The sequence below is a fragment of the Thalassophryne amazonica genome, chromosome 4 (assembly GCF_902500255.1).
Source record: "Thalassophryne amazonica chromosome 4, fThaAma1.1, whole genome shotgun sequence".
NCBI classification, from domain to species: Eukaryota; Metazoa; Chordata; class Actinopteri; order Batrachoidiformes; family Batrachoididae; genus Thalassophryne; species Thalassophryne amazonica.
Window position 1 is genome coordinate 17,724,474 of NC_047106.1, and position 20,830 is coordinate 17,745,303.

Consider the following 20,830-nt stretch of genomic DNA (forward strand, 5'->3'; position numbering starts at 1 on the left):
CGTGATGGCACGCATTCTTGCAGGGCTGTAATTCGTGCTTAAAAGGATTCATTCCTGATGCTGCAGAGTGCAGAGGACAGAAGTAGCTCCACCACATGCTGTTATACTCAAGACCCACAGCGAACAACAGAAACATGAAAAACATAAAGAAGAGAAGAGAAAGAGACATTTACTGACAAGGAAAGGGGAAAACAGAGCAACTCCTCCAAACGCTTATGCACGTAGGGCTAAAATAATTCCTTTAGGAGCTAAAAGTGTTTTGAACTCAGTGTTAAAAAGAACCAGAATTGTCTGGAAAATGTTACAAGCCTGTGATCTGACCTTCACTGCCATGATTAGGATAAGAAAAATTATGATTTTTTTATGGGGTAGTCTCAGAATTTTTTCCTGGTAGTCAGTCAGACACTGAGGCTGCACTTCACTGCACCCTGTGGAAGTACTTGGGTCCTGGATGGCAAACACCCAAGCAGATGACTGGTCCATTCCAAGTGAAGTCAAGTCTGGGAACACGCAGTGGTGTCGCACAACACTGCACCCACCACAACACACTCCCAAAAATAACCATCCACAGTCAGTCTGGAAAGTATTCACAATGCTTCACTTTGTCTACATTTTTATGTTATTCCAAAATGGCCTTATTCCAAAATGGATGAAATTCATTTTTTTCAGTCTAAATTCTACAAACAAAACCCATAACGACAATGTGAAAAAAAAAGCTTTGAAATTTTTGCAAATTTCTTAAAAATAAAAATGAAGAACTCACATGTACATAAGTATTCAGCCTTTGCCATGAAGCTCAAATTTGTGCTCAGGTGCATCTTGTTTCCACTGATCCTCCTTGAGATTTTTCTATAGCTAAATTGGAGTCCACCTGGGGTCAATTCAGTTGATTGGACAGGATTTGAAAAGACAGACTCCTGTTAATATATGTCAGAGCACAAACCAAGCATGAAGTCAAAGGAATTATCTGTAGACCTCTGAGAGAAGATTGTCTCAAGGCACAAATCTGGGGAAGGGTACAGAAAGATTTCTGCTGCTTTGAAGGTCCCAGTGATCACAGTGGCCTTCATCATCATCTCTGCAGCAATCCACCAATCAGGCCTGTATGGCAGAGTGGCCAGACAGAAGCCACTCCTGAGAAACAAAATTCTCTGGTCTGATCAGACAAAGAGCGAACTCTTTGGTGTGAATGCCAGGTGTCGCTAAGAATTAAACTGTGAAGTGGAAGCCACCAAGTGAAGGTGGAAGCAGAATTCTTACATGATGGCACTGACATGGCGGTCCAAGCGTGGAGCAGTGCAGCCCAGAATTTCTCCGGGAGACAGAGGTCGAAGCTGTAGATTTTCTTGTGAGCAGTATTTTAATGGGGTTGCAGCTGACCTGATTTGTTGGTTGTTACAGACAATCTAAGTTGAAATAATTTCATTTAACTGATGTCTTTTAGCACCACATGTTTAAAGTATGAGGGGATATAGCCTACTGGCCATACTACTGGTTGCTCAAAAGCACTTTGTGTTACAAACAAGCTAGAACCTCCCTTCAGCTTCGTCTTGCACATTTTTGTTTTAGATTGAACATACAGTCAGTAACAATGCTGCTTCTCCTGAAAATAAAAATTGGAAATCAGATCTCCCCATAAATCTGATGTTATATTTATTTCTACTTGTAAAAATCCATCCATATTTTTATGACTTACATCTTATGCAAAGACAGATCAACAAACAAACCAAAGCGATCGCGTCACCCTCCCCACGCTGAGTGGCGAGGGCATTGATTTCCACAAAATATATGTGTATGTACAGTATAAGTACATGCACAAATAAATATATGTGAACAGTTCAAGTGTGGGCTGGAGGAAGCTAGCAGCAGTTATTTTGGAAATCAAAGGTGGTTTGAACTGTGGAGGCCTCTCGCTGTGTTCCGCTCTGCTACATAAGCAGCAGGTATAGTATTAAGTCGAAACGTGTTGTTTTGTTCATTTTTTGTTTGTTTTTTCCCAAACCTGCTGCTTCTGTCTTCTATAATGTGTTTTGCTGCTTTGATTTGCTGTGTTGGAACAACAACACTCTAGCCCGCCCCTAATGTAACCACAGTTATTTTTATATCGTGCTCCGCCTGTGTGGGCCATATTTTATGTTGGAGAGCTTAAGTGCAGTCGTGTGTGTGTGTATAAATCTGTATATCTGTGTACTGTATCCTGTGCACTCATCTCAGTTTTGCACTGGAAGATTTTTCAGGTCACACTGTATGGGCGGAAGTTCACCCTTACTCCCAGCGGAACACACTAAATTAGCTTGAAATGGTTCAATTTATCCTTCCAACTCCAAACACAGAAATTATTTTTTTTAATACAGTAGTGCAGCAGCTAACACTTATATCATGGGTTTTGGCTCCTAACACTGTTCAGTGCTTGCAGGGACCGGGTGTTGGGTACGGTTGTGGAAGCCAGATGCTTTGGTCCTTTTGTTACAGACCTTGACATTGCAGACAATGCTGTGATCTTTGCAGAATCAGTGGACGCCCTGATTGCAGCACATGAGAAGCTGAGCAAGGAGGCAGAGTGTCTGGATTTGCATTTGTCCTGGATCAAGACTAAGATCCAGGCTTTCACTGTCATCCTGAACTTGGCCATCATCAAATGTGTTGAACTTGCAGAGACATTAACTTATCTCTAATGTGACGTTTAAGTCTCTGGGTCTTCGACCTTGGAGATTGAGAGATGCCTGGGAAGAGCTAATGGAGTCATGAGGTCTCTGGGCAGAGGTGCTTTTCAATGTCGATGTGTTTGTAAGAGAATGAAGGTCCAACTCGTTAGCATCCTGATGCTGCCTGTCTTAGTGGATGGTTGAGAGACCTGAGGCTTCCATCTTTTTTGTTGTTTTGACAATTTTGATATTGTACAACCCCTGGCAAAAATTATGGAATCACCGGCCTCGGAGGATGTTCATTCAGTTGTTTAATTTTGTGGAAAAAAAGCAGATCACAGACATGACACAAAACTAAAGTCATTTCAAATGGCAACTTTCTGGCTTTAAGAAACACTATAAGAAATCAAGGAAAAAAGATTGTGACAGTCAGTAACAGTTACTTTTTTAGACCAAGCAGAGGAAAAAATATGGAATCACTCAATTCTGAGGAATAAATTATGGAATCACCCTGTAAATTTCCATCCCCCAAACTAAAACCTGCATCAAATCAGAGCTGCTCGTTGACATTGACCCTATGCCATGACATTGATCCTATGTGTCTTTTTGCAAGGAACGTTTTCACAGTTTTTGCTCTATGGCAAGATGCATTATCATCTTGAAAAATGATTTCATCATCCCCAAACATCCTTTCAATTGTCCAAAATATCAATGTAAACTTGTGCATTTATTGATGATGTAATGACAGCCATCTCCCCAGTGCCTTTACCTGACATGCAGCCCCATATCATCAATGACTGTGGAAATTTAGATGTTCTCTTCAGGCAATCATCTTTATAAATCTCATTGGAACGGCACCAAACAAAAGTTCCAGCATCATCACCTTGCCCAATGCAGATTTGAGATTCATCACTGAATATCACTTTCATCCAGTCATCCACAGTCCACGATTGCTTTTCCTTAGCCCATTGTAACCTTGTTTATTCTGTTTAGGTGTTAATGATGGCTTTCGTTTAGCTTTTCTGTATGTAAATCCCATTTCCTTTAGGCGGTTTCTTACAGTTCAGTTATAGACGTTGACTCCAGTTTCCTCCCATTCGTTCCTCATTTGTTTTGTTGTGCATTTTTGGATTTTTGAGACATATTGCTTTACGTTTTCTGTCTTGACGCTTTGATGTCTTCCTTGGTCTACCAGTATGTTTGCCTTTAACAACCTTCCCATGTTTTTTGTATTTGGTCCTGAGTTTAGACACAGCTGACTGTGAACAACCAACATCTTTTGCAACATTGCATGATGATTTACTCTCTTTTAAGAGTTTGATAATCCTCTCCTTTGTTTCAACTGACATCTCTCGTGTTGGAGCCATGATTCATGTCAGTCCACTTGGTGCAACAGCTCTCCAAGGTGTGATCACTCCTTTTTAGATGCAGACTAATGAGCAGATCTGATATGATGCAGGTGTTAGTTTTGGGAATGAAAATTTACAGAGTGATTCCATAATTTTTTCCTCAGAATTGAGTGATTCCATATTTTTTTCCTCTGCTTGGTCTAAAAAAGTAACCGTTACTGACTGCCACAATCTTTTTTTCTTGATTTCTTATAGTGTTTCTTAAAGCCAGAAAGTTGCCATTTGAAATGACTTTAGTTTTGTGTCATGTGTGTGATCTGCTTTTTTTCTACAAAATTAAACAACTGAATGAACATCCTCCAAGGGCGGTGATTCCATAATTTTTGCCAGGGGTTGTACAACTGGGGTGGTGGCCAAGTGGTAAGTGCACTTGGTTTCAGTGCAGAAGGTTCCTGGTTCAAACCCCACTCATGCCATATTTCTCCATGTAGTGTGGAGTTGCTCCAGGAAAGTCATCCGGCGTAAAACATGCCAATTCAATATGCAGATCCACCTTGGATTTGCTGTGGAAATCCCGAGTGCAAACAAGGGAGCAGCCGAAGGGACTCAGCTTTTAACAATCAGTTACACACCTACTGTAATCCAGAAGTTAATCCCAGAAAAAAAATACTTGCTCAGTAATAACATGCATAAATTAGTACAGCAGATAACAGAATATTTACAGACAAATGTTTCAAATGGTGAATCAAGCATCAAATTTGGCACAAGTACTCCTTAGACATTACTCTGTTGAAATAACTGATTGGCCACTTGAATTTTCAGTAGGCATCCAGGTAGGGGTCAACTGAAGAATTACACAGGGGTAAAAATTTTCAAAAAGCTCCAATCATATTGACAACTATGCCACATTATTTGTCTGATCATAAAGATTCCAAAAAGATATAGTCTGGACTATTTATGACTGAAGTCTAGGAGTTATGGGGTAAAGAGAGCAAGAATGGTGACAAAGGACAATTTTAGTTTGTACAGGGGTCAAAAGTTAAAGTTACTCCGATTTTGGTAAACAGTGATGCAGATTATTGGTTGAGGTAATAGGGCTTTAAAAAGGAATAGTTTGCACCTGTGTCATGCTTAGTTGTGTTACGGGGTTACATACAAGGTCTGTTAGAAAAGTATCCGACCTTTTTATTTTTTGCAAAAACCTGATGGATTTGAATCACGTGTGCTTGCATGAGCCAACCTTAAACCTTCGTGCGCATGCGTGAACTTTTTCCACCTGGCTGTCGCCCAGTTTCTGGCAAATTTTGATGCAGTGCTGCTCCAGTCGTTTCGCCATTTTCCTTGCAATGAAAATCCGCCAAGAGCACTACACATGTCCTCACACAAAGGCTGCTTACTAGCAAATGACGCAATCAACAGGCGTGAAGCATGCGCACGAAGGTTCAAGGTTGGCTCATGCAAGCACACATGATTCAAATCCATCAGGTTTTTGCAAAAAATAAAAAGGTCGGATACTTTTCTAACAGACCTCGTATGTCACATGTCATAGAATCTAATGGATGTCAACACTGTTTGACCTTTATTTTGCAGACCAAACATTCAACACAGTCAAAACTATTCCATTTATTAGCTCATTAGCTCAACAAATAACTTGCACCATGTTTTACCAAAATTGGAGCAACTTTAACTTTTGACCCCTGTACAAACTGAAATTGACCGCTGAATTGTTGACTTTAAGTTGACCGCATATGTGTGAGTGAGATTGTGAAAGTGTTTTTCTGCCTCTGTGTAGCCCTGTGATAGACTGGCGACCTGTCCAGGGTATGCCCTGCTCCCCACCCAATGACCACTGGGTTAGGCTTCAACACCCCCATGACCCTTAACTGGAAGAAGCTGGTTTAAAAAAATGTATGGATGAATGGATCATCTACATGGAAAAAAGAGTAATGCAAAGCGTGTTATATGCCCCTGTTCATATTTTAAGTTGTTGTTTCATAGCAGAGGTGATAACAATGTCTGGAAATTCTTTCCATTGTGGAAGACTGGTGCTTTAAGGATGGTATACTGTATATTTGTATTGATAAAGGTGTGGTGTATTGACCCCAATTTTCAAAAGGATACACCAGTACACCACTAACAAATTATTTCAATCAGACAAGGTGTTTGTTAGTTATTGTACGGAAATGAAAGGTTTACAGATAGACTCTGAAACGGATGCCCAGAAGGGGTGAAAACATCCAACTTTGTGGATCAAAGGCATAAAAATTACCTGGATCTGAAGGTCAGAAATAAATGGTGTAGGGGTCTGTCTCCATGAGCTATTGCAAGATTCTGAACACAATAACACACAAACCTCCGTAGAAGCAGGACGCACGACAGCAGGGTCAAGGGTCTTTTTACATACACTGAGAGACAAACACCCACATCCGTCCATTAGTCTCACACACACACACACACACACACACACACACACACACACACACACACACACACACACACACACACACACACAGTAATCACCTGCAGTGCTGCCACAAACTGAATAGTGCCGACGAGTGCCAGAGACTGTCCAGGTGGGAAGTTGAACTTGACCGTGTCCATGAAGTGTGCATTGTCCATCTGGATTTCCACGAACACGTACAGCATCTTAATGCCTGCTGTGGAGTCGATGGGGACTGCAGTGAGACAACAAGACAAAAGAAAAACAGATGAATAATTCACCCAGTTATGACTGCTCAACCCGTGGAGTAGTCAGAGTATCCAGAGTAGTCAGACAGTATTGATAATGCCTCAAATATCAAAGTTGTGCAAATGGCCTGATCGAGGGGAACATAGTTCATGCAGACACACGCAGTCACGACGGTCAAACTCGTTCTACGTGAGTCTCTGGCACATGTGGGAACTGATGCAAAGACCTCAATTATTTAGGGAAGAAGAAGACAGATGCGATTACTATTAATGCCATTAATTTCACAGACCATTTACTCTACTCGCTGAGCAGAGGCAGATAGAAACATGCACAGTTACATACAGAAAGCAGCCGAAGCGAGCGGGGAAAAAAGGTACAGACAGGGAAGAAGAATAATCATTTGCCTTGATCATCATAATTATGTTTTCTCTTGCATTACATTTAATTTGCAGCATGTGAACAAGAGAGTATTTTGTGTAAGCAAATGGCCCGTTATGCTACAAATGTTTTAAGAGCACGTGTGGTGCAATGAATGGCTTAAAGTCACACTGACAGAGATTTGGGGGTTGACAGCAAAGTGTTACAAGGTGGCAAAAGATAGAAAACAGAAGGTTTGCAAGATTTCCAGAGTTTTTCCTTCCTTTTGAAATAACATGCCAGCTGAGCTGTATTGTAACACTGTGTGCTTAACGTCTACCACAAGTCCTTTTGTTGACTCATTACCCACTTCTGGGCCAGCGAGAAAAGGTCAGTTTTTGCTTCTGTGCTGCTGTGTGGCTTCTGGCCCGATACTGGAGAAGAGAATTATAGGTAATCAAATGCCGCAGAGGGCCTGCGACATGCAACCGTCACAACTCTCAACAGCGGGTGGCTCTGCTGCACAACGCCAAGAAGCTGACTGGTTGAATTTGCACAGATGGAGGAGCTCGACATTCCCAAGTATAACTGAGAAACACAAATTACAGCATACAGGAAGTTGAGGAAATTGCATTCTTTTATGACACTGTGGGCCTGATTTATTAAGATCCCAGATAACTTGTGCTAATTTGCACAAGAAATCCAAAGTTTTGCACGTTGGGGTGAAGACATTTTTGCCAGTGATTTGTTAAGCGTAAATGCAGAGTTGGCACCAGGCGGTAATGTGACGCAGACAAGAACGTAACAAGAGAAATCTGCCCCCCCGGAGAACTTGGCCCAGGTTAAGGTTAGGGTTGGTGTTAGACCCAGATCCAGTTCACACCTGAGGCTGAGCTCACATTGGCCCGACTTCTCCTGGATCCAACAGGAGTATGTAAATGAGGACTTTGCATGAGTTACTGGCCACAAGCATGAAATGAAATTAAACCAGCCACTTAAGTTACAGTAAATTACTGGATTCAATTCAATTTACAATTTATTCATTTTACATAGCACCAAATCCTAACAGTCGCCTCAAGGTGCTTCATACAAATTAATTCAGAAAACAAAATAAAATGAATTAAAAGATTAAAAAAACACAGCAAAAGAGTAAAAACGTAAAAGCATAGTAACATACCATGCCAGTATGCTAGCCATACAAAAGGGAAAATAAGTGCATCTTAAGTCTGGACTTGAAAGTCTCCACAGAATCTGACCGTTTTATTGGTGCAGGAAGATCATTCCACAGAACAGGGGCATGATAAGAGAAAGCTCTGTGACCCACAGACTTTTTATTCACTCTAGGTACACAAAGTAGTCCTGCATCCTGCAAATGCAAAGCCCGGGCCGGTACGTAGGGTTTAATTAGGTGAGTTAGGGAGCCAGTCTGTGAACAATTTTATAGGCTAGTAGCAGAAATGTAAAATCCGATCTCACAGAGACAGAAAGCCAGTGAAGGGATGCCAAAATGGGTGTAATGTGGTCAAACTTTCTGCTTCGTGTGAAAAGTCTGGCAGCAGCATTGTGAACCACTTGGAGATCCCTAATGCTGGACTGTGGTAAACCAGAAAATAGAACATTGCAATAATCCAATCTAGGAGAGACAAATGCATGAATCAGAGTCTCAGTATCAGCCATCGACAGGATGGGACGAATCTTTGCTATATTTTGAAGAAGAAAGAAGTCCTCATAATATTTCTAATGTGGAGGTCAAAGGACAATGTGGGATCAAAAATTACCCCAAGGTTCCTCACTTTGTCAGTATGATGTATGACACGAGCCTAGGCTAAGTGCTAGCTGGTCAAATTGATGCCGATGTCTCACTGGACCAAGAACCATCATTTCAGTTTTATCAGAGTTTAAGAGTAGAAAGTTGCTAGACATCTAGCTTCTCACTGATGCAAGGCAATCTTCTAAGGATTTTATGTGGATGAGAGAGATGGGTATGGTATTTGTGCTGAAAACCCTCCTGTCCTGTGCACAACAGCATTTTTTGTATATTCGTTTTGTGAATTGCTCTGTAATTTATGTCTGTAGCATGGCCCAAGCAGAGGGTCACCCCTTTGAGTCTGGTCTGCTTGAGGTTTCTTCCTCAGAGGGAGTTTTTCCTTACCACTGCTGCTCTGGGGGTTAGTAAGGATAGCAAAAAATAATGAAAAAAATAATGAAATGACACGCACATCACAGTCCGTATTGGCGTGCAGGATCAAAAAAGGAATAGCACAAAAAAAAAAACAGAGAGATCCGCACAGCCAGTTAGCTCCCAAACAAACCTTTAATGACACACCAAAAGTGACGTTTCGGGCCTCGCCCTTCATCAGACATAATGCCTCACCTTAGGGCAATAGCCTTGAAGCAACTCTGTTGTGATTTGGCGCTATATAAATGAAAAAAAATAAATAAAATTGAATTGAATTGAAAATGAGATTACCAGCAGTTAATGGCATGTATAACTGAGTATCATCAGCATAGCAATAAAAGATAATACCAAAATGCTTCAATATGTGCCCAAGGGGTGCTATATAAAGGGAGAAAAGCAGGGGGCCTAAGACGGACCCCTGTGGAACCCCAAATTTCATGTCACTAAGGTTAGAGGTAGTGTTATTGTACAAAACACATTGAGAATGATTGGTCAGGTATGACATCAACCATGCAAGGGCACTCCCAGTAATCTCAAAGTGATTTTCCAGGATATAGAGTAGAATATGATGATCCACGGTATCAAACGCAGAACTGAGATCTAAAAGCACCAGTAGTGGTGTCCGAAACCACTGCAAGCAGAAGATCATTCACCACTTTAGTGAGAGACGTCTCTGTGGAACAATATTTTCTAGAAGCAGACTGCAGTGGCTCCAAAAGATTATTCTCAGTAAGGTGGTCCACAAGCTGCTGTGAAACCACTTTTCCAGAATTTTAGAGCAAATGATAGATTTGATATCGGCCGATAGTTTTTCAATACACTAGGGTCAAGATTAGGTTTCTTAAACCATTAAGTAATGGTTTAATCACTGCAGATGTGAAACATTTAGGAACAGATCCAGAAATTAATGAGAGATTAATCATTTCCATCATAGTTGGCCCAAGAGCGGACCACAGGTCCTTAAACAGTTTTGTTGGCATAGGATCAAATAAGCAGGTTGTGCTTTTTGTAGACGTTACGAGTTTCGTCAGCACTCATAGTGAGGTACTATCAATTCTGTAAATCTAGGTAATTACTCAGTAATGGCACCCACCTCAATAACAGGGTGTAGTGGCTGGGTTCAGGCATGCTGGGATGTGATTAACCTAATGTCTTCTATTTGTTTCTCGAAGTAATCCAAAAATGTGAAAATATATTTGTTTTTGTCTATTAAGTCAACACGGTAGCAGCAAATTTTTATTTTGTTTTTGCGATGCAGGATTTATTCGAAATCTTCATTTTTAGTTTTTGATATTTAAGACAAACAGAACTTTGTTGTACTTTTAAGAAGAGGGCACATGCTGTTTTCCACAGTATACAGAAATAAAGGAATATTTTTCAGTCATAATTATTCTGGAGCCTATTTTGTGAGAAAATTGTATTGTAAACTCAGAATTGTGAAGTGTATCAAATCATGAGTTTATTGTACGTTACACACCTCATGCTGAGTGACATACATTTGTGGCTTTGGGTAGAATTGGAATACCAGAGAGACCAATGTTCAGCAGATTTCACCTTCCTACACATGCAGACAGTCATATTTGTTAGATGACAAAACATTCAAGGATTAAAGGATTCAAAGGAATTTTATTGTCATATGCACAGAAGAACCTGTTCCCTGCACAATGAAATATGTCTACTGCATTTAACCCATCCTAATTCCAGTAGGAGCAGAAGTCGCCATTAGGCGCCCGGGGACCAGCTCCAGATGTACATCCCTGCCTTGGTCAACAGCAGGGCTGAGCAAACCAACACCGACCCATAACAAACAACACACACACAACACACAACACATAGGCCGGCCCGGTACATAAACATATATATGAAAAGCAAAACACGAGGGAAAAGGAGAAAAACCCTCATAGCTGCTGCATTACACAGCGGCAATAAGGAAAAAAATCCCCATCAGCACAGAAAAACAATAATCACACAGACAAAAACAAGGACACAGGACGACAACCGAGATTTGAAAAGGTCCAGTTTATCAGAACACTCCGGAGGCAGCCTGTTTGGCGCCATCAACGGCCTTGTCCGACAATCCTGGAGGGGGGAGGGGCAGCCCTGAACAGTCTGAGCAGTCCTAAGCAGTCCTGAGCAGTCAACGTCAGAGCTGGAGAAGCTGAGGGGAGGGGGGAAGACCAGGGAGCGAGGCTTAAGTGTTGATCTTCTGAGGAGGTTTTATCACAGCGACCTTGAAGTGCAGCTGTATTTGGGGAAGCCAAATGAATAGCCAGATTAGCAGACGCCTGAAAGATTCCACAGTTCTGAGAACAGAGTGGCTCTCAATGCATCTGAATGTAGAATGTGGTCTTCACAGATGGTCAGAGCGGGTTTCCAGGGCTGCAATTCTATTCGAGATATTTTCCAACGTGCGGTTCATCGCATCATCAACATCAAACATCAACATTATGAGTGAAGGACATAAGGACAGGTTAATTCACAGGGGGAAAAAGGTAATGTTTTTAAAACTAGATACAAACAGCTTCTGTCTATAAAATACAAACTGGAACATACAGAAAAGTCAGCGGAGGTTTAATAATATGTCTGACCTGCCAAAATACAAAACTCAATACCTTCCTTTGTAGGGCAGAATTTATGAATACCTTAATTTATGCAGTCCATAGATGTCAATCTTCTGAAAAATTACAATATAATGGAATTACCTTCCAAAATCAATACACCAACTAGGCAAAAGATCCTCTCAGGGGACAATGTTTTTGGACATAATGCACTCAATAAAAGCCTTCAGCCATTTTTTTTTGTTATCCTTTCATTTGGCTTGTGTCGCTGTGAAAGGTCAGCACATCACATTATGGATACTTGTTGGAGACACAATAGCAAATTTTGCACTGCACCTCTCTTAGCAGCATAGATTATGAGTGTAATTTGAACAGTAGCGGCATAACAATACATAGTGAATCGAGATACGCATATCATAAACCTTGTATCAAATTGGATATATTTTTTAAATAAGTATTTTGATACCATCAAAAGCCAGCCACTGCACAGAAGAAATAACGACTTCCAGAATTATTATTATTAATAATTATTATTTATAAAATATACAAATAGAAAACAGATAACATCAAGGATTACAATTCATATTCCGGAATAGTTTGTTTCTTTAAAGTTACAACATTCAACAGATTATGTTCTTCATAATCAGTGGGAAAATCATGATGTATTATGATACATATTGTACTGTGGAGCTAGTGTATCGTTACACCCATTTTGAATCGAAAGTATCATTTGAATGGTTTTTATCAATTCAGACATACAAATTTAATAATCAGAAGCTTCCTAAATTGAAAATTAAAAAAAAGATAAAAATTCACAGTGCTAAATGAAACTTTGGGTAGTACCTCTCAATTAATCAACCAAATCTGGGGGATAAAAAAAAATCCTCTAACAGAGAATGTCTTTGATGGATTGACGGAATTTCTTGCATTACGATGTATTCCTGCAGCATTCGGTCGGACGTATAACAATCCAAACAGCCTGTCATCTCTTTGTTCTTTGATCCATTGACCAATAGAGGGCACTCCATGTTACTGTCCACAGTTAATCCAACAGTACATGAATCTATGCATGTGGCATAATTCCACAGGTTTCCACTCTTCCACAAGAAGGAATTTCACTGCTGGCCAGGCTCAAGGTTTCAATTCTCACCTGATCTTGTGATAGCAGAATCTCGGAATGGGCTCAAAACATGTGTCACTGTGTAAGAACACCTTCCGCTCCATCTTAACAAATCGCAAAATGGAATTCTTTTGCAAAAAGTCTGTGTTTCTAAACTCAAATTTGTTTTAGACTATCCATCGTTACAATTTACTATGACCAGGATGATGGTATTTTTTGTATTTTATTTGTCATTAATGATGAGGACATGATGATGTTAATCTGACCATTATGATGTGTGTTGTTGCCTTTGTTGGCCAAGTCACACTTGTGAAAGAGGCTTCGATCTCAATGGGATTCTATCTGGTTAAGTAAAGGTTATTATTATTACTAAGAAATGACACACTGACTCAATCCCAGTATTTCTTCCTTCTTTGCTGATAATAAAAACAAACAAGCTGGAAATGTACATGTCCTCCTGCCTACTTGACCTACTTTTAATTTGGTCTGATGAAAATGGAGAAGCGCTATGTAAATGCAGTCCATTTACCATTTATTTACCTACTTTTAACAAGGTCACAAAGGTCACAGAGCTCACAGGGGTCACATTCACATGAAAACACACTCAAAATTCTGATCCAGAGAGCATGTGTATCCAAAATGAAAATCATACTTGGAAACTATGGCATCACCATAGGTTTTGACTGTGACCTATTTTTTAACCAGGTCACAGAGATCCCACATATGAACTACTCTAAGATTTTGGTGCAGTGAGTCACAACAAAAATATCAGCCATCGTGATTGGTGCACACAATATCAATATACGTCAATGTCACTGAGTAAAAAATACAAATGACACAACCGACGGGCGTGAAAAAACTCACGCATGCGCACGAAGGTTCAAGCTTGGCTGATGCAATCACGCGTGATTCAAATCCATATGGTTTTTTAAAAAAATAAAAAGGTCCGATACTTTTCTCACAGACCTCGTATTGCCAATGATCAGGCTGATCTTAAGCAAAATAATCTCAACTTCAGCAATGTGCTTGGATAGATGTTCAATTCTCTTCCAAAAAAAAAAAAAAAAAAAAAACCTCCAGGGATGGAGTGGGATGGAAATAGTGAGCAAGAAATGAGTCTCTCTTATGAAAGTAGACTGAAAAACACTAAAATTCAATTTGGAGCTGTGGGTGGGAGATTTAATAATGTACTGTATGAAATCCAACAGATAGGAAATGCAGGAGAAGTGTGGAAAATGTAATCGGACACTCTGTGCATATGTCAATTAACTGGCAGCAGAAGTGATGAATGGACTCAGATCTGAGTGGAGAAGGATGGGAAGGAGATGGATAGTGATTTCAAAAAGGTTCCCCTTTATCCTAAACCTCACACAAACTGAAAAACCAACAAGTTAAATATGTTAAGATGTTAAAAATGGGCTGGGGCGTCTGACTGAATTCAGACGTACATATGGCTGTTGCTTGTTTACAGGCACCTTCAAAGCAAAAAGGGCAACAAAAAAAAGCGAGATCGATCTGTGTTCGCATTAGCGTTGAAGCCTGAGAGCACTTAGCCACTGCAATTAGAGACAGTCAATGAGATGGACAGGACTCACTTGGCCTGTCAGTGTTTTCATTCAGCTGTGAGTTACAGCCATAAGGTCATCGAGTACAGACGCCTATTACTGAGCATGTAAACAAATACACACTCAGGCACAGAGAGGAGCATTATGGGATTCTGACTTGTTTACGATATGTTATGCACAAATAGATTTTGCACTTGTGAAGCTGAGTGAGGAGTCGGAGTGTCTGGGTTTGACGCCGACCTGCATCAAGGCGTGAAGTGGCTGATGCTGGCCACAATGGCAGATTCTGAATATCTCTGTGAAACGCTGGAGAAGGTGCGCTCCAGGGGTCCAAATGTCTTGTGTCCAACACAGGTCTATGGTGGGCGACATACTGATGGAGCTTAATGTTTCTCGAGGGTCCACTGACTTACTATAAGATGCAGTAGTCCATTGGCTGATGGGGTCCCCCATGTGGCCCCCCCACAGGTCTACTTCCTGGGTATCTGCTAGTAGCCATGGGTCTCCTCTTCAGAAAAAAACATGTTAACATTGAAAAAAAACTTGTTCCTCAGGCACTTACTTCAAGCATTTTTAATGTTGCGTGACAAATTTTTTTACACAAGTTTTGGGGGTAGGGGAAACAAATGTGGTAATATCGCCTCACCCTGAAGGTCCACAGCAACAATCTACCACTCAAAATGTTGGTATTTAAATGTTCTTTCAGATAATATATAATAAATGCAAATTAGGTCAATAAGTAGGTAATCGGAGGTCAAAAGGTCACAGAATTTAGATACCCATTGTTGCTGTAATAGGTCTGCTGTCTTTTATCCAAAAATTGAACTATTCACTTTTGCTTTCAGGGATGGATAGCCAACCCAGTCGAAAGAAGAGAAAGCTTGAAGAGAATGCTGCATCTTCAGATTCTAGCAGTGTAAATACCATATGTATAATACACACAAAAGACTCGAACAAAAGCAACTTTACATTTATATCCAAAACTACGGATCCCCAGTGTCGATTTCAACGTATCAAAGAAATACGTCAACTACGACTGTCACAACCAATCAATTCCCCTCATGGGTTGGAATATGTGTGCGAACAGATTCCACACACTTTCACAAGCCAGCATGGGTACCACAGAGACTGTTATCAATGCTTCACAACCAATCTTAACAGACTGACCAAGTCAAGTGATAAACAACCCAGTTCTGGAAGTTCTTCAGCCAGGGAATCATGCAGGTCCTCAGCCGATAACGACTCAGTTCTGTTTCAACCAGATTGTATCTTCTGCAATAAATCTGGAAAGAAACAAATCAAGGTCCGTGGTTCTTGGATAACACAGTCAACCATGAAATTTGCATTCGGAGGAGGTGCTCGAATAAAAAAATGACACAAAATTACTTCGACGAATCACAGGATTTGACCTGTTCGTTTGTGAAGCTAGGTCCCACGAAAGCTGTCGGATCGAATATCTGCAGACATCCCAAAAGTGGAGGAGCCAGAATCCCACAAACATTCAACAACAAACGTCACTAGAAATTGCACACAAATGGGCACTTGACAAAGTGTATGCAATCATCAATCGAACGGTTGTTAAGGAAAAACAAGTACAACAGATTTCGCATCTGTGGTGAAAGCTACATACAAGTTTACTTGTGTTGATCAGATCAAAGAGACAGGCAGAATCATCTGAAAGAGCATTTAAATACCAACATTTTGAGTGGTAGTTTGTTGCTGTGGACCTTCAGGGTGAGGAGATATTACCACATTTGTTTCCCCTACCCCCCAAAACTTGTGTAAAAAATTTGTCATGCAACATTAAAAATACTTGAAGTGCCTCGGGAACACATTTTTTTCAATGTTAACATGTTTTTTTTTCCTGAAGAGGAAACCCATAGCTACTAGAAAATACCCAGGAAGTAGACCTTTGGGGGGGGCTCAATGTTTGAGACATCATGTGATGTAGCCTAAATAAACTCAACATAAGTCTGCAATTGCATCACTTGTTACTAGTGCATCGTCGAGACAGGTTCTACATATTTCTACATGTTTCTTCATGCACAACGGATCCAGAGGAGGTGATGCATCCAGTCAATCCTCTGATGTTGGCAATGGAGGCCCGTGGACAGGAAGGGAGGAGTAACGGTGTACTGGCAGAGGTGAACTTTTGCTGGCGTTTCAGCATGAACATAGAAGAGTTTAAGCACGTAAAAAAAACAATTCCGGGGCCGTGACGAACATCAACTGACGACATCATGAATGATGTCAACTTAGCTCTTGCAGAGTCTGACAGACCTTGGTGCTGGTCGACGTAATCAACTTTTCACTCTCCGTCGTCAAACACCGGGCTAATCTACAAGAGTGTGAATGCCCCGAACATCCAGCCTTTCAATGACTTTAGACCCATTTTAAGCCTTATTTTGGTAGCCAAGTACAAGCTTGAAAAAAAAAAGTCATAAAATACTTTGCCCAGATCGTCCAAAAACAGTCGGTCGTCACCACCTAATTTTATATTTTTCATCTTTGCTGTGACCACACACAAACACTATGATCTCCATTTCACAAAACTAGATTTTCTTCACTCTCTTTGCTGTTATTCTGGTGAGGAACACAAGCAACAAACGGACATTTTGTTACCATAAATGGCTAACTGGGGGCATTTCTGAATGTAAACGCAGATTTGTTTGCACTTACACACACACTAAATTTTGTTTGTAAGACAGCATTTCAAAACTTTTTGATGCACAGTTTGATAAATGAGGGTCTAATCTCTTCAGAGAATCCTTGGGCACCACTGGAATGACTCCACCAGATGAACGGAGACTCAGATGAAGAGTATAAGTTGCACTGTGAGGGAACCTCAGCTACAACATTCTGGCCATATGGCGCTTTTCTCTGTGCATGATCCAGCACATAGGTGCCTCATGGCTAAGGACTCCAGGGATAGGAGAAGGCCAAGGGGATGGCCATGTTCTACTGGGCTCTGGCAGATAGATGTTATTTTGAAGAGGCATGGTTGGACCAGTTGTTCACCTGGTTGGATGTCATCCAGGAAACAAGATGGTTCCATAGTGTGGTAGACAAGGCAGTGCACAGCACCAGTTTATATTTCCAGAACTGATATGACAGTGCATTCCATGCAGTCAATGATTATCCCTTCAATATTTGCATTTAATTTACAAGGCAGGGATTGTGGCCAAGTGGTTAGTGCACTTGGTTTCAGTGCGGAAGGTTCCCGGTTCACATTTCTCCATGTAATGTGCATCCACGTCATGAAGGGCATCCAGCATAAAACTCAACATGCAGATCCACCTCGAATTTGTTGTGGCGACCTCAAGTGCAAAACAAGGGAGCAGCGAAGGGACTTGATATTTGCATTTAATTTACATTATGTTGTAGAGCAGCCATTCCTCAAAAATCTGCAAATAGTCTTGGGCCATACACACTTCAATCACACTTTTGACAGACACATGATAAAGACTTTTTATTTATTCATTTTTGTAAGTGATCTCTCATGGCTCACTTGCAGTACCTTCATAGCCCACCAGGGAACTGCAGGTTTTAAAGTGGATATGACATCTAAAAAATTAGGCAAAACTGATATAAATATCAAAATATATATACAGTATAGTAAGTTGAAAGTGGGTTTAATTATTATCACTGAGAAATAAAATTTGTACAGTTTCTCAAAAGTGTGTTTCTTGGACAGCGCGCTGGTAGCGTTCCATCAGCGATCACGTGATGCCGTGAGTCACAGAATGTAGAGTCCCATCTTTGTCTGTTAGATTAACAACAGGAACAGATGGACCCCAGCATGGACAGTGATGAGATCAAGAACTTTTCTGACTCCTCTTCAAGTGTGGATTGTTTCTGACTCGGATCCTGAAGATGTCGCAGCAGTGATTAGACCCTACAGATTGGAGCCGTATCTTTCGGACGAACATTCAAACAGGAGCATTCTGGCAGCGAAAATAATGCCGACGGTGTTTATGGTGGAGCCGAAGCAGAGGCAAGAGATATGCCAATTCTGATGGATTTTGAAAGGCTGCAGAATATGGAATGGTAAGGTAGGCTTTGATTTTTGTTGCTGCTGTTTATAACACTCTAATTACTGTATAGCAGTTTCGATTCGAGTGTCTGTTTACTGCCTTTGTTATTGTTCTGGAGCCGTGATAGTGTAGCTATTACTTGTGGACCACCATCATTACCTTCAGGTTTTGCTGTTTTCGAGTGCCTGGCATTGCATTCATCTGTGTTTAGTTACGTTATTTTCACGAAAGAATAGGAAATAAATGGCAAAGGTTTCGAAAAAGATCGCCGAAAACAACACTGAACATGCCGCCGCCGTATTTACATACTGCCGCAGTGTTTACATGCCGCCGCCGTGTTTACATGCCACCGCCATGTTTACTACGTAAGTTCCTTGACCATTTCAAGATTACTGTGAACATATTATTTGGGGTTGACATTTTATGTGTTCCTGTGAGCGGTGCGAGAACATGGAGACAGTAGAGGAAAGTGTCTGCTGTCGGGAGCAAATGCGGGTGTGCAAGCAGAGGGAGCGGCAGCAGGACATTTCGTGCATCACACAACACCGCGGCTTTTGATCAATCTGCCTGGACTTGAAAAGGCTAAAACCTTTTGCCCTTGTGTTTGTGCAATATGCTGCAACACACTGGTCAGGCATATCAACAAACAAGTCCCTGAGAGCTGTGTTTAATCAAAGTTTCTGACGCTAAAAAAAGTGTAAACAACGGCTGCCAGGTGCGCGAGCCGATACGGTCTACACGTAGTGACGTATTTCAGGCTTGGTGCTCAGCGGGAAGCTGGTCAGGGGGCGTGCACATTTTTCAGTGGTGGGACATTCAAATGTTATATATAACGGGAGAACTGCGTCCATTTTCCCAAAATGCTTAGGTTGACCGAATTATATAACCTTTGTTACATGTAATAAGACTATGTTGTCTTTAAGTGTCATATCCACTTTAAGTGTCTCATGTAAACTGTGTGCTGTGGTTAAGCTTTAATTTTTTTTTTTAAAGCATGTATTACATCTAATTCTAATTAGTGAGCATCTGTTGGTCCTGTGGAAGACAGTTTAGTATAACAGTAACTAAAACTACAGCAGCTGGTTTGGAATTATCTGAGTAAGCCCCTCTGTTACATGTTTAATTTTTTTTCTTATGCACTGATTTTTGTGTCTTTTAAGAAATATCCATAATATAATAACAACCAGCTATGGTTTTCCTCTCTCCTTTCCTCATTCACTATCTTTATCCTCTGTGCTGGAGAAGCAGGACATTGTTTTCACTTGTGTGTGCATGTGTGCGTGTCTGTGTCTGAGGACAAGATAACGTAAAAACGGCTGGACGGCTATCCTTCAAATGTGGTGGGAATACTACTTTGGACAGATGTCTAAAGGTTGGGGTAGTGTCGTCAAAGATCAACGAAAACCTGGTCCAAAAATATAAACGCAACACTTTTGGTTTTGCTCCCATTTTGTATGAGATGAACTCAAAGATCTAAAACTTTTTCCACATACACAATATCACCATTTCCCTCAAATATTGTTCACAAACCAGTCTAAATCTGTGATAGTGAGCACTTCTCCTTTGCTGAGATAATCCATCTCACCTCACAGGTGTGCCATATCAAGATGCTGATTAGACACCATGATTAGTGCACAGGTGTGCCTTAGACTGCCCACAATAAAAGGCCACTCTGAAAGGTGCAGTTTTGTTTTATTGGGGGGGGGGGGGTACCAGTCAGTATCTGGTGTGACCACCATTTGCCTCATGCAGTGCAACACATCTCCTTCGCATAGAGTTGAAGAGAACACCTCTCCAACGTGCCAAACGCCAGCGAATGTGAGCATTTGCCCACACAGGTCGGTTACGACGACGAACTGGAGTCAGGTCGAGACCCCCATGAGGACGACGAGCATGCAGATGAGCTTCCCTGAGACGGTTTCTGACAGTTTGTGCAGAAATTCTTTGGTTATGCAAACCAATTGTTTCAGCAGCTGTCCGAGTGGCTGGTCTCAGATGATTTTGGAGGTGAATATGCTGGATGTGGAGGTCCTGGGCTGGTGTGGTTACACGTGGTCTGCGGTTGTGAGGCTGGTTGGATGTACTGCCAAATTCTCTGAAACGCCTTTGGAGACGGCTTATGGTAGAGAAATGAACATTCAATACACGAGCAACAGCTCTGGTTGACATTCCTGCTGTCAGCATGCCAATTGCACGCTCCCTCAAATCTTGCGACATCTGTGGCATTGTGCTGTGTGATAAAACTGCACCTTTCAGAGTGGCCTTTTATTGTGGACAGTCTAAGGCACACCTGTGCACTAATCATGGTGTCTAATCAGCATCTTGGTATGGCAC

The 20,830-nt window shown here is 41.1% G+C and overlaps 1 protein-coding gene across 3 annotated transcripts in view; it reads right to left on the bottom strand.

Annotated features, from left to right (window-relative positions):
- dph1 (diphthamide biosynthesis 1) overlaps positions 1-20,830 on the bottom strand; it is a 275,495-nt gene that overhangs the window by 121,277 nt on the left and 133,388 nt on the right. For 2 of the 3 annotated variants that reach the window (XM_034169158.1, XM_034169156.1), the window contains exon 5: positions 6,512-6,669. In XM_034169158.1, the coding sequence (XP_034025049.1) occupies positions 6,512-6,669 (158 nt within the window). The remainder of the gene's footprint in view (positions 1-6,511; positions 6,670-20,830) is intronic. The other variant, XM_034169157.1, reaches the window with a different exon arrangement.